Raw genomic sequence first — 12,703 nt, forward strand, 5'->3', positions numbered from 1 at the left:
GCTCTGTGATTCAGCTCAGTGATTCAGCTCAGTTCAGAGGCTGGCCGCATCTGGCTGTGCTCTGATGTCCATCCATCCCACCTTCGTCGCCAGTATTAAGTTGGGGGTTGACATAGCAGCCGGCACAGCGATTTCTTCAAGTAGCTCTTTATTTTGTAAGCTGGAATAGAACTGACTGCAAACAGCTCAGCTGGCCTGCTTTTATAGGCAGCCGGCTGTCAACATTGTAACAACCACAGCCCAGAGTTCCCGCCTAAAATAACTGCTGCGGACCTGAGTGAAAACTATCTACAGACCTGAGTGAAAACTATATACAGTATCCCCCTGTTGGCCCAGGGTGAAACTACACTACATATAACAGTGACAACAGTCACGAAATTAAAAGACACCTGCTTCTTGGGAGAAAAGCAATGACAAACCTAGACAGCATCTTAAAAAGCAGAGACATCACCTTGCCAACAAAGGTCCGTATAGTTAAAGTTGTGGTTTCCCCAGTAGTGATGTATGGAAGTGAGAGCTGGACCATAAAGAAAGCTGATCGCCAAAGATTTGACACTTTTGAATTATGGTGCTGGAGGAGACTCTTGAGAGTCCCATGCAAGAAGATCAAACCTCTCCATTCTTAAGGAAATCAGCACTGAGTGCTCACTGGAAGGACAGATCCTGAAGCTGAGACTCCACCTCATGAGAAGAGAAGACTCCCTGGGAAAGACCCTGATGTTGGGAAAGATGGAGGGCACAAGGAGAAGGGGAAGACAGAGGACGAGATGGTTGGACAGTGTTCTCGAAGCTACCAGCATGAGTTTGACCAAACTGCGGGAGGCAGTGGAAGACAGGAGTGCCTGGCGTGCTCTGGTCCAGGGGGTCACGAAGAGTCGGACTTGACTAAACAACTAAACAACAACAAATATTGCACTGGACTCCGCCTGACTTTGGCAGCAGTCTGCATAACAAAGTGATCTTTAATTGCCTGAATTGGGCCACCAGGTGGCAGCAGACACAAAGGAACGTAAATTTGAGAATGGAAAGGCTGTTTTAAACTTCATGCAAGTTGTGATGGATGGAGAGATATTCATGCCATTTTTGTACTGAGATTCCTGCATTGCAAGATGTTGGAAGATTCTAACCTATGATTCTATTATTCCCCTCACATCATCCTTCTGCCAACGCCCCCCCCTTGTGTGGAATTCCTCTTCCAATCTGTACCTGCTGCAACACACTATCATTTAAAAAGAAACTACTTTAAAAATAAAAATCCTGTTTCTGCATTAGGGTGCAAATCCATGCAGACTTAATCAATCCATTAAAATTCATTTGATCAACCAAGTAAGATTTATTTAACAGGATGACTGCCCTAACGTGGGCTGATTTGCCTGTGTGCGACTACACTTTGATTCTTGATCATTTGCACTGCTGACGTGTTTAAATTAGCAGAACTTTAAAAGGACCTGTTCAGTTTTACATTTTGACAAAGGCACAAGGCAAAACACTCTTGAGCAGCCTGGTTTAAATGACGTTCCTTTGACACCTGAATCACGTTCCTTCGATAGCTCAGCTGGTAGAGCGGAGGACTGTAGAATGGAAAAGGCCGTCATCCTTAGGTCGCTGGTTCGATTCCGGCTCGAAGGACAATCTGTTTTGCGGAAAGGCCGAAGGTCGCCATTTCCAGTGAGGGCTGAGAGAGATAGCTGCTGCCAGACAGTGTGGACAACGCTGACCGAGATCCGGTATATAAGGTTGTATTTTTCCTAATCACTTCGGGACAAGATTCTAGTCCACGGTGATCAACACTTTTTCTCGAATTCTGTGCCTAGTTTTTCAGTAAGATCACTGTGGCTTCTCCAACGTGCGCTAGCAAGAAAAATCTGGCATTTTTGTGTCCATGTGCTCAAAGCAGATGAGCAGAGAGTCAAAAAACTAAAAGCAGAAATGGGATGTATAACTTAAAAAAAGTAGTAGCCAATGGGGTGCCCCATGTCAACAGACCAACCAATAGCGTTCGCTGCTTCCGTAGGAGTTTGCACCCAATAGCGTGACCTCCTTACAATTTCAAGGAGCCAATCGCAGAGCTTAGTTTCCAGTTCTGTACTTAAGAATTTCCCCAGAAGTTCTATTCCTACCCCTGTGCTGTTTTTACGTAAGGAAACTCCAGGTGCAGCCTAATAACAGACCATCTCCACCTCTGTTGTGGTTACCCTTCTTACTCGATCCTTTGCGTGGGCGCCCTGCCAGATGAAACGTTCTGCAGACTCGGAAAACTTGCCATGCTTTTGTGACCTTTTGGTTCCAATAACGGTATTATTACCCGATCGTGGGTTTTGGAGTTACAGTAAAAAAAAAAAAAAAGGAAGACAAACAGAGCGATCTTGTGCATGCCTACTCTCGAGTAACACTCATTAGTTCAACGAGCATCTCCCCTCGTTGCAAAGCTCACACGTGCAACCCAAACCCACGATCAGAAAGCAGAGAAACAGATTTAAACTTTCCTTATCTATCTGTCTGTCTGTCTGTCTATCTATCATGGCCAGAGAAACATGTGAGATCTGACCCAGCGGAGCCTAAACAGTTAAAGGTATTTCGGGATACCAGGTTCTCTGGTCGTAATACCTTTATAAGAAAATGCATTCCAGTGGCGGGGCCTTTTTGGGTGTGGGGGGAGACTTTTGATGCCCTCAGCCTCCAGTGCACTCTGTGGATTAAATTGAGAATGCATCTGAAATTTGGTGGGACATTTATAATAGAAAAGGGGGAAAAAAACAGAACGTCCTTCGAGCCGGAATCGAACCAGCGACCTAAGGATGACGGCTTTTTCCATTCTACAGTCCTCCGCTCTACCAGCTGAGCTATCGAAGGAGCGCACTCGCCGCTTTTAGTCACAGCAAATAAGCGCCTCCGCGATCACAGTTTCGTTTCTTTGCTTTTCCGCCTTCCAAATTCCACATTTGTTGACTCAACAGAAAAGATGACGTTGAAGGCACGTTGCTAACGCTAAAGCAACGCATTCCAGCCACGTTCTGTAAAACTGACCAATTTAGCATGGAGGGGAGAGGCAATCATATATATATATATATGCATATATATGCTTAGAAAGTGGTGGCAATTTTAACATGTTTTAATATTTTAACTTTTGTAATGCTTTAAAGCAGGGGTGGAAGATTTTCTGGATTTTTATGCTTTTATATATATTACACACATATATATTGCTTTTTGCAGACAGATGGGAATTAAACCACGCTCGTCGTCGCGCAGCTGGTCGATGCTATCCGTGTAGACTCGGAATCTCCTGAGTGTTCAGAAAGGATTACTCTCAGATTAATGCGCGCAGGGTGGCAATCCTGCTAATCGGACCGGGCGACGCGGCGGCAGGGCTTGAAGGACAGGCGCGGAGACAGGCACAGGAACGTGTACAAATGAGCGCGCGTGTGCATGTAGGTAGGCGCGCGTAACGTGTGAACCTGCCTTTGTGCTCGCGTGTGTCCTTATGCATATTTGCAGCTCAGCTTTCCAAGCAACACAGCTGCCCTACCCTGGTTCTGCCACACGGTGGCGGTAGGTCAGCGGCGAAGCTGGATCACGATATGCGGGTCCGATTCTGCCGGCGGTTCCAACTCTGACGCTGGGAATCTTGATACTTTCCTCTGCTGGCCCACTTATATTTCTATTTCTATTCTATTTTATTCCCACCAGCGAGATTTTCGTGGAGCCAGACTGGAGATCCCAGAGCTAGAGTGTGACGGTGCCTAAACTTTGGAACTTCCTGCCTATTGAGATCAAGCAGGATACTTTTGGCACCTGATTCAAAACATTCCTGGTGAGACAAGTCTATGCAGATGCTTAGAAAGTGCTGGCAATTTTAATACGTTTTAATATTTTAACTTTTGTAATGCTTTAAAGCATGGGTGGACAATTTTCTGGATTTTTATGGTTTCATCTTTTTGCAAACAGCTGCGAGGGCTTTTTAAACAGTCAAGCGGTGCAGAACTTTTTATGAAATAGAATAAATAAATAAAACAGGCTGTCAAGCTGAAGGTCCCCACCATCGGCAACATCTCACTTCCTGTTGTTGTTTTTGTCTTTTGTTACTGAGATTCTGGTTGCCTGCCCTAGGTGACTGGTAGGCTGTTTGGACAGGCCTGCTTTCAAGCAGGCAGGAGTTGCAACTGGGGAATAATAGGGCAGGGGGCGGGAAAGAAGGAAAAAAGAACAGCCCCCTCTTCTGAACTGTCACTGAAACGCACAGAGAAAGGAAACAAAACAATTTCCTGGAAGATCCAGCAGGAGCCATTCCAGGAAGTTTTGCTGTTGTTGGCAAAGCATTCATAACCTGCATCTGTTCCCTTTGCATTTTGTTGTGGGGTGTGCGTGCGAGAGAATAACTGCTTTCAACTTGAAATGTTCTTGATCCCCTTTGCTGTTCCTTCCTGGTACAGAACAAGGAACTCTTTCCCTTAAATCACATTCGGTTCTCTCTTTTATAACAGCAGCAAGGCTCACCTTCAGGCCTAAGCTCGTTTTCCTCTCCCGTCCCCTTTCCAAAAACCCATTTGTCATATCCTGCAGGTATTTCATGGACAGCTGCCACATCTTCTTAGGATACTGCAGGTATTCTAGAGAAATGCATGAAGAAAAGCTGGCCAAGTCAGATGCTGCCCCAGGTTTCACGACTCTACTGCTGCTACTGCCTATGGAAACAACAGTATTTCCCATTTGAAATAAAGGAATACCTTGGAACACAAAGAGATCTGTGAACCAGGGCGGAAATCAGTTCCTTAATTACAAATGGCAACCCTGTCAACTTTTGAATGGGTGGGAGAAAGCCTACTTGTACACAGAATCTGGGAGGCTTTGAGAGGAGAAACTGATTTCATGAGACGAAAAATGCAGGTCACACAGCTTAACAAATCCAGATGTTTGCAGAGGTCTAAGCACCAAAGTTTCTGCTCAAACATACACTTTCAAATGAAGGGAATCTTCTTGTTCCTTTAGTTTTGACAACTGGATTAAACGACAGACTTGCATGTATTGGCATATTTTGCATAAGCTTCTGATTGCAAAGAATGGAAGGTTTTGTATACTGCTTTTTGGAAGAGAAGAGGTATATATAAAATATACCCATAAAGTTATTCAAGCACTTATTCCCATTCCTGTGATGCCTCAACTGCTCTGCTCTGCCAAGGCCTCTTGAGAGTTCATCAGGAACTGCCTAGATATCTGGGCTTGTCCAGCAATATTTCCATTTTGGTCTGAAGTTGCTGTCCATACTACCTCTTATTATCAGTAAAATCCTTGATTTTTGCAAATGTTCATATACTTTTACATTATATTCTTGCAATGTGGGAGCAATCAGCACGACACAAAATGGAAATTACAACCCTTTGCAGGTGCTAAGAGATTTAGAAGGGTAAATATTCACCTTAATGCCCATGTTACATTCAAACTTATTTTCTATAAAGACCAACTTTGTATGAATCCCTATTCAGATATCCCAACTCTACAGTTCTATGATTTGGAGAGCATATGTCAATACATTAAGTGTAAATATGAATAGATCTAGATTTATTGTGACTGTAGATGGCAATTCTTCTTTTGTTTCATTGTCCCCTTGTGCATGTTTGTCTTTTCTTAAATAGATTTCCAGTGAAAAAAGTATATGAGAAAGGAGCTACCCACATAGCTCACCTCAACATGTAGCCACATGAGTGAGAAAGCTGCAGGTTTTATTCATGTTACACCACATTTCAAACGTCAGTGCCAATTATACAGATGCCTCTTCCACCTGAGGCGTATTTACTCAAGAGGAGGATGGAGAATAGGTTAGCCAATGGCTCTTGTTAGCTATGTTAACTAGGTATGTAAGCTCCATATTCAAAGTATAATGGAGCTGTCAGGTTAAGATGTATGCTGCCTCTGGACCCAATATGCTGCCAATGAACAAGAGGGCAGGTGTAATAAATCACTATTGCATCCTGCTTCTGAACTGTCCAGGAGCAACTAGCCAGCCACTTTGGGACAGAACAATGAACTAGATGAATCTTTGGTCTGAACCAATAAGGGAACGCTCATTCCCCGCCAGACCTTTGTTACAGACTCTCGTGAAACGCTGAAGAATTCACACCAAGCGATTCTGCAAGATGAAAGACACAAAAGACAGGAGCTGTTTGAAAAGGACCGGCTTTTATTTTGCTGTGGAAAATAAGTTTTTGCATCTTCAAACATTTCACCAATTGAAATTTGGACATTAAAAACAGCATCTCTCTAGCAAACACCTTAAAGAGTTCAACCGCCCCAAAATTTCACAAGCTTTTACTTTCAGCTGGAATTTCAAAACGGACCGTTCCAGGAGCGGAAAGGGAGCTTGGGAGAGAAGGAGGGAACTGAAGATGCTGGCGGATTCTCCCCGACTGACCCAAAACGTTCTTCCGGGGCCAATGCCATCTCAGCTGATCTCAGGTCCCTTCACCTGAAGCACTCTCTCTCTGGAAATGGAAAGGGAGGTAGTAGCACTGTGAGCTAGGACGTTCACACAAAACACGGACCACATGCCACAAGAAAGAGTTCAGGCCATAGATGGCTTGGATGGACAGACCTGTGCCATCCAAAACAATGGGTTGGGTGGGAAGGACAGAGAGAGTGCTCAATGTCAGGCCCTTGTGTTGGCGTTAAAGGTAGAGTCAATTCCCTAAAAACAGTGTCCCATCCACTGGCTGAATCTTCAGAATTCTACAGGTGGGTGATAATACCAACTCTTGCCTGGACAGGAGGAAGAAGAGTAGATCCCATTCTAATTCAGGAGGGGCCTTTGCTTGTGGCCCTAAAGACAGAAAGGGGAAGCATTGGGACAGAATGTGCTCCTCCTTCCCCCAACCCCAACCCCACTAACTGCCTTTCACTGGTCAAAGAGGTCATCTTTCAAGGTGCTTCCTTCCCTGCACTGGAGATCACTTTGAGTCTAGGAATGTGAACCCCAAACTAAAGAGAGTCCCGGAGCTACTCCTCGTTTTCATCTTGATGTCTCCCTGCCACCCCCAATTCAAGCAAATTTCAAAGAAGGGTGTAGGACCTACTGAGAGTGCAACTCACCATCACTGCATGCTCTCTTTCACCCTCCTATGGTCTTGTCAGTGAGTTTCCAAAGGTACCCATTCAAAGGGAGAAGAGAAGGCCTTTGCCTTCAATGGAGAATCTCCCATTCATAAGTGTACACCCTTTCAAATGGAATATTTTCCCCAAAACCTCACCAATATATATCCCCTCACAGAGGTTCCTCCTCTGAGAGAAACCCAAGATGGATCACCCTTTGAAAAAAGAAAATAATAATCTCATGATCAGGGTTTTCAACGGAAGAGACGTCTTTCTCTCACGATCCCAGTAGCAATACTGCTTTTTCAAGGAAGTACTAAGGAAACATAATTAAATAGATGCAACAAGATCATTCAAATGCAGTTCCCCCGAGGCATCATCTCCTGTTCTTCCATCTGCACCAGCTAGGAAAACAAGAGATGCGGAAGGAAGGCCTCCCACACCCATTTTGCTGAACTTGGCCGCAGGAGAGAAATTCCTTACTGAAGTGGAATTCCAAAACAGAGACAAGGGGCCGTCTTCAACTAAATTGTGGAACCAGTGAAAGCCAGCAGAAGGATCCCAGCTAGCGCAATAGGACTTTCTCCCCTCTCCTCCCCATGCCCTTTCCATATCTGCTCCAGAGGGTTAGGAGAACCCACAACAGCACACAGGGATGGAGGAGGACAGGGGAGATCATTCTGTTGGACCAGAAGAAATAGTTGCACTGGCAGAACAATCTCCTTAGTGCTATATTGAATACAACCCCGTATTTCTTTCTTCATTCACCATGGAGAGTTTGAATAGGTTTTTTTTTAATAAAAAAAGACAAAAAGTAATACAGCATCCAAAGAAACAAACAAAATACTACCCTTTGGTGTGGTCTAAATTTTGGCCATATGAGGTCCGAAGCTCCTTCTCCATGCTTACTTTATCTAGTGGCTCTGGAGCAGCTCAGCAGCGCCTTCTAGAGGCAAGAATGGGGAAAGAAGCTTCTGCACCGCTGAATAAGGCTGGGCTCCTCCCATGGTGTGTTCTGCTGACTCGGGGATTCTACCTCTGCCCCGTTGCTCCCACAGACCTGGTGGTGGATCAGTGCTAATGTGACAACCAGTTGCAAGAAATGCTACTGAGGGATAAGCCACCTCTGTGGTGGGGCTGAATTTAGGGACCGCCCCTCCCCCCAAAACCCAAGGCGAATTAAGGCAGCCATTGGGGACAAGTTTCCTCACACAACCTGGGAAGAGAACATGGCACCACGCCAGAATTAAACCAACCTCCTTTTAAATGTCATGTAGCTAGTTTATAATGGTGGCTACAAAACGTAACTGAGAGCAAATAGATGCTCAAGATGGTACCATTTCTGACTAAGTGGGGGTTTGAATGCTCCTTCACACACGTCACGGAAAAAGCTAGCCCAAGACCTTCTCCTGGACATGCTAGCCTGGCACATATAAGGGGAATTTCATGTGGGTGAGTTTTCAAATTTAATCCCCCACCTGCCATCTGAAATGGTCCAGCCCGTCCGGATTTCAGTCGCCGTAGCTTACAGTAAGGACCAGCTGACAAGAACCTCCTTTGGCAACCAACCACATCTCCCCCCCACCCCCGGTGCCACCGTTTCCTTATTACCCAGGTAAAAACAACTGGAAATTTAGACACTCGCCTCACCTGAGCAATCCTCACATTGCCTTTATCAGTGCACGCACCTTACCTCCCATCGAACACAGTTCAAGAATGAGTTATTCAGAAGACCCAAGTAAAAATGGCCAATATGGTCAATAAAAGTGGTCCTTCTAAGGGACTCACTGAACGTCCAAAGGAGTTTCCTGTTTGCAATGCTAGCATTCAACTATGTCCAAATGAGAAAGGAACAGGCCGTCAAGAGGGGATAAAAGGCCCTCATTCCCTCCCTATTGCTCAGGCCTGCACAAACTGCGACCCATCAGGCGGAGTGCAACGCACCAGCTATGCAAAGCGACCTACCAGGAGGTCAGCAATTTTTTTGCTTGCCTGCATACGTGGAACAGGGAAGTTATCAAGCCATGTTGTGTGCCTGCAGAGTTGCACCTGGCTTGCTGGGCCGTAAGCTGCGCAGGCCTCCGTGAGCTCAACAAAGCTGGGAAAACCTCGATGGGTTGCTGCTTTGGTTTAGCACGGGCTTTGACCTCAAAAACACACCGACTTGGAGAAGCCACCAAGGATCTAATGAGTGAACAGACCACCACATTAAAAAAAAAAAAAAGAATAGGCACTGGAGGGTAGAACGGAGAGAGCACTGGGAACGCTCCACCTCACCCCCTCTTTGGGGCATCGGAATAACCCCCGCAACCCCACCCCTCCTACCCCATAATTTTAAGTGCACAAAACCACCCTCATCCCTGGAATGCACTCGAATGCCACACAGGAAAAGAAAAATACAGAGTTTTGTCCCCGCTCCCCACTCCCAACTCCAAGCACCCCTTTGACAACAGGGTCCAACATGCTTAAGGGTCGTCAGCTGCTAACTCCAGCTAGGATCGTAGCCTGTCCAGTCCGAAGGAGGTGCTAAGTAAACGCGGCGGCCTCTGAAGAGGAAACTGACGATGCCCTGGTAGCCGGCACGGGGCACTCCGGACTTGAGGTCGTCCATGACCCCCAAGGCCTTGGCGAAAGCCTTGAAGGAGTCGCGAGTGGTGTACTGCACTCGGACAGTGCCCAGCTCCCGGCGCTGGTTACCCTGCAGCTCCTCGACCCGTAGCTCAGGGGCCCCGTAGACCTGGGCTAGGAATGAGCGCTGGTACTCATCCTTCTTGAGGTAAGAGAGGTCCATCTGGGTGAAAGGCACGAAGCGGTCGTTGAGCTTGATGAACTTCAGGTACTGGTCAAAGAACTGACCGTGGCTCACGCCCTTGCGGCCAAACGTCATGGTGCGCGACACTTCGGGCCTGATGCACGAACGGCCCTGCCGTTGCTCAGGGTGTCGCATCCAATCATCCCAGAAGGCCTTGGGCCACTTGGGCTCCAGCTCGTCCCACAGGTCGGACAGCAGAAGCCAGCCCAGCCCGGGGAAAAAATCCGTACGGTAGAGGAGCTCCGGGTGGTTGGCGTCCACCATCTGCTCCTTGCCGTTGTCGTTCCAGGCAGAGAGACACCAAAGGGTGGGGTCGGCTAGCAGGAGCGGAAAAGCAGCCTGGAAGTATTCAAAGAAGTCTGGAGCGACTTCCAGGTCGTCTTCCACCACAATGGCCGCCTGGTACTTGAAGTTCCTGAAAACCTGGCTCAGGGCCCAGCGATAGTGCCGGGCGATCTTGTAGTAGCCTTGGAACTTGCGGTGGTCGGTGGGCACCGGGATGTCACTCAGGTTGGGCTGCTTGATGTGCATGATGGCGTCTCCATAGGAGGCGATGACCCTGGCGGTCTCCTCGTGTCCGCAGTCCTGGCTCACGATGATGGGGAAGCGCTCCTTGGAGGGGCGGTAATGCAGCAGCTTGTCGAGGCAGCGGCGGACCGTGCTGCGGTCGCAGGCAATCACCAGCACTGGCAAGACGGCGTCTGGAGAGATTTGGCTGCGGCGGGGCAAGGGGGCAGCTGTCGAAGGCGGGGCGGAGGACGCAACCGAGAGGTGGAGCCTTTTGGCTTCATTAGCTTTCCTCCTGTTCCAGAGAGCGCTGTAGCGGTAGATTTGGTGCAGGAGGTCCTTCTGGCGCTCCAGCTCCACCTCTGCGTCCTGGGCCAGTCGGATGACCTCTTCGGTGAGGCGGCTGTGGTCAGAGGAGGACTGAGGCCGAGTCCACAGGAAGAAGAGGATCAGGGCGTTCCAGGCCACAAAAAGCACCACGCCCCAGAGAACCAGGTTGCTTTTCTTCAGCATCCTTCACAGGCGCAGGCCCCCACCCTGTCTTCTCGTGCTCGCTCTCCCCTCCGATGGGCGTCACAATACCACCATGGACCTGCACAACAAGTAGGGGGGAAATAAAAGGGTGTTAGGGGAGGCCACAACATGTTCCATCGGTTTTTCTCCTCCTTCCTTGCCCTCAGTGATGTGGGTTTGCCAAACACTAAAATCCTATGCAAATTAGGATAATTTGCTTGGAGGCAAGTTCCGATACCTTAGAGAATGTACTAATTTATCACATTTATTTTGCTTGCATTTAGTAAACAAAAGTGTGTGTTTTTTTTAATTTTTCCCAACACACCACAAACGTTTGACCTGATATATTTGAGGGGATGAAAATCAAAGCCTTCCCTTATCATCATCATCATCTATTAAATTAATGTGGTTTAAGTGTTGCATTATGGGGGTGGGGGAAGAATTACTGGGAGAGACTTACCGTTAATAGCATGCAATTTCCTTATACTGTTCAAATTTAAGCAAAAAAACAGAGGTGCTGAAAACTTGACACACTAATCCATTTTAGCAATCCAAAGGCTTGTGCATGATATGCTGACTATCTCATTGCCAGAGATAATTACTTGAAAAACAACAATTACAACTATGAAAACTGCCAAGCTTGCATAATACTGCATTTGCGATTGGCATCTATTCATTATTTTTTACCCCACATCACTTTTACTCTGAAGTCCACTCCACCTTGCTCCCTTGCTCCATGTAGGCCCCACCATTCATTTTAGCAGTTTTAGAGAAGGGCAATGGAAGCAAGACAGTTATGCTAAGCGAAAGCAACAGGCATGAATGCCTGAATGTTTGGGCTACTTGAAATACAGAACTGTTGCAAGGAAATAAACACAACGTCAGAGTCATTGTGCCAAGAAAACATGGTCACGTCAAATCAAAGGCCTACACAATCTAGCTTGCTTGGACTGGCACTAATTGCCCCATAAATATCTATTTGATAAAGTCCAAGAAGGCTCCTATGACCAATCACTGAGAACCATCGTTTTGCAGAGAAAAGGAGTCAGCTGAGGGCATGGTCCTGCCCAGCACAGAGATTATACTGCTCACTGTAGACAAAGCAGCTGTACCAGCAAGTCCAGAAAATGTTACAAGCCCACATACATTTTTTAAAAAAACTATGTCAGTCATTTTGTAGATTAAGAAAGACTTTTGTTAAGTTCCCTGTCTGGGCATTTGGAGATGATTCTTCTACCACAGGCAATCAGCTAAATGGGCATTTGCATGCCTGCAATTAAAGTAGCTGGTCTGCAGTGCAGCCTTCTTGAAAATAAGAAAACTTTAAAACAGGGCAAAGTTATACCCTCTAACATTTCTCCAATGAAAATAGGGACATCCTAAAGAAAAGCGGGACATTCTGGGATCAAATCAGAAACCGGGACGGCTTCTCTAAATCAGGGACATCCTTGGAAAATAGAGACACTTAGAGGATCTGAGCAAAGTATCTGAATTTATAGCGGGAAAACCACAAAGAATACAAATTCTCCACATAGCAGCTTTGGGACAATCATTGCTTCTTGCTACAGTCTTGTCCCCTGTTGGGTAGAAGAATCTCTGCAGGAGACTGGAAGCGATCCCAGCATCTGCCCTATAAACACCCTCCAGTGCCATTCTTTTCTGAATTAAAGTGTGTTTAACAGACCAGGGTGGGGTGGAAAAATCGCTGCCTATTTTCAAAGCAGGAGTATTGGCTAACGGCAGCAGCTGCCCCCCAGGGTTTCTTGGTTTTGTGCCCTACACAAACTCTTT

General features: G+C 46.6%; 2 protein-coding genes across 8 annotated transcripts in view; both read right to left on the minus strand.

Moving 5' to 3' along the window:
* The window catches only part of LOC309364859 (zinc finger protein RFP-like), a 260,032-nt gene that overhangs the window by 90,086 nt on the left and 157,243 nt on the right, over positions 1 to 12,703 (minus strand). The window lies entirely within an intron of this gene.
* Positions 6,156 to 12,703, minus strand: part of MGAT1 (alpha-1,3-mannosyl-glycoprotein 2-beta-N-acetylglucosaminyltransferase) — a 44,176-nt gene continuing 37,628 nt past the window's right edge. For all 7 annotated transcript variants that reach the window (XM_081902894.1, XM_081902892.1, XM_081902897.1 and 4 more), the window contains one exon: positions 6,156 to 10,991. In XM_081902894.1, the coding sequence (XP_081759020.1) occupies positions 9,563 to 10,912 (1,350 nt within the window). In that variant the 5' untranslated portion in view covers positions 10,913 to 10,991 and the 3' untranslated portion in view covers positions 6,156 to 9,562. The remainder of the gene's footprint in view (positions 10,992 to 12,703) is intronic.

The sequence above is a fragment of the Podarcis melisellensis genome, assembly GCF_964234715.1.
Source record: "Podarcis melisellensis genome assembly, chromosome: 2".
Classification (NCBI taxonomy): Eukaryota; Metazoa; Chordata; class Lepidosauria; order Squamata; family Lacertidae; genus Podarcis; species Podarcis melisellensis.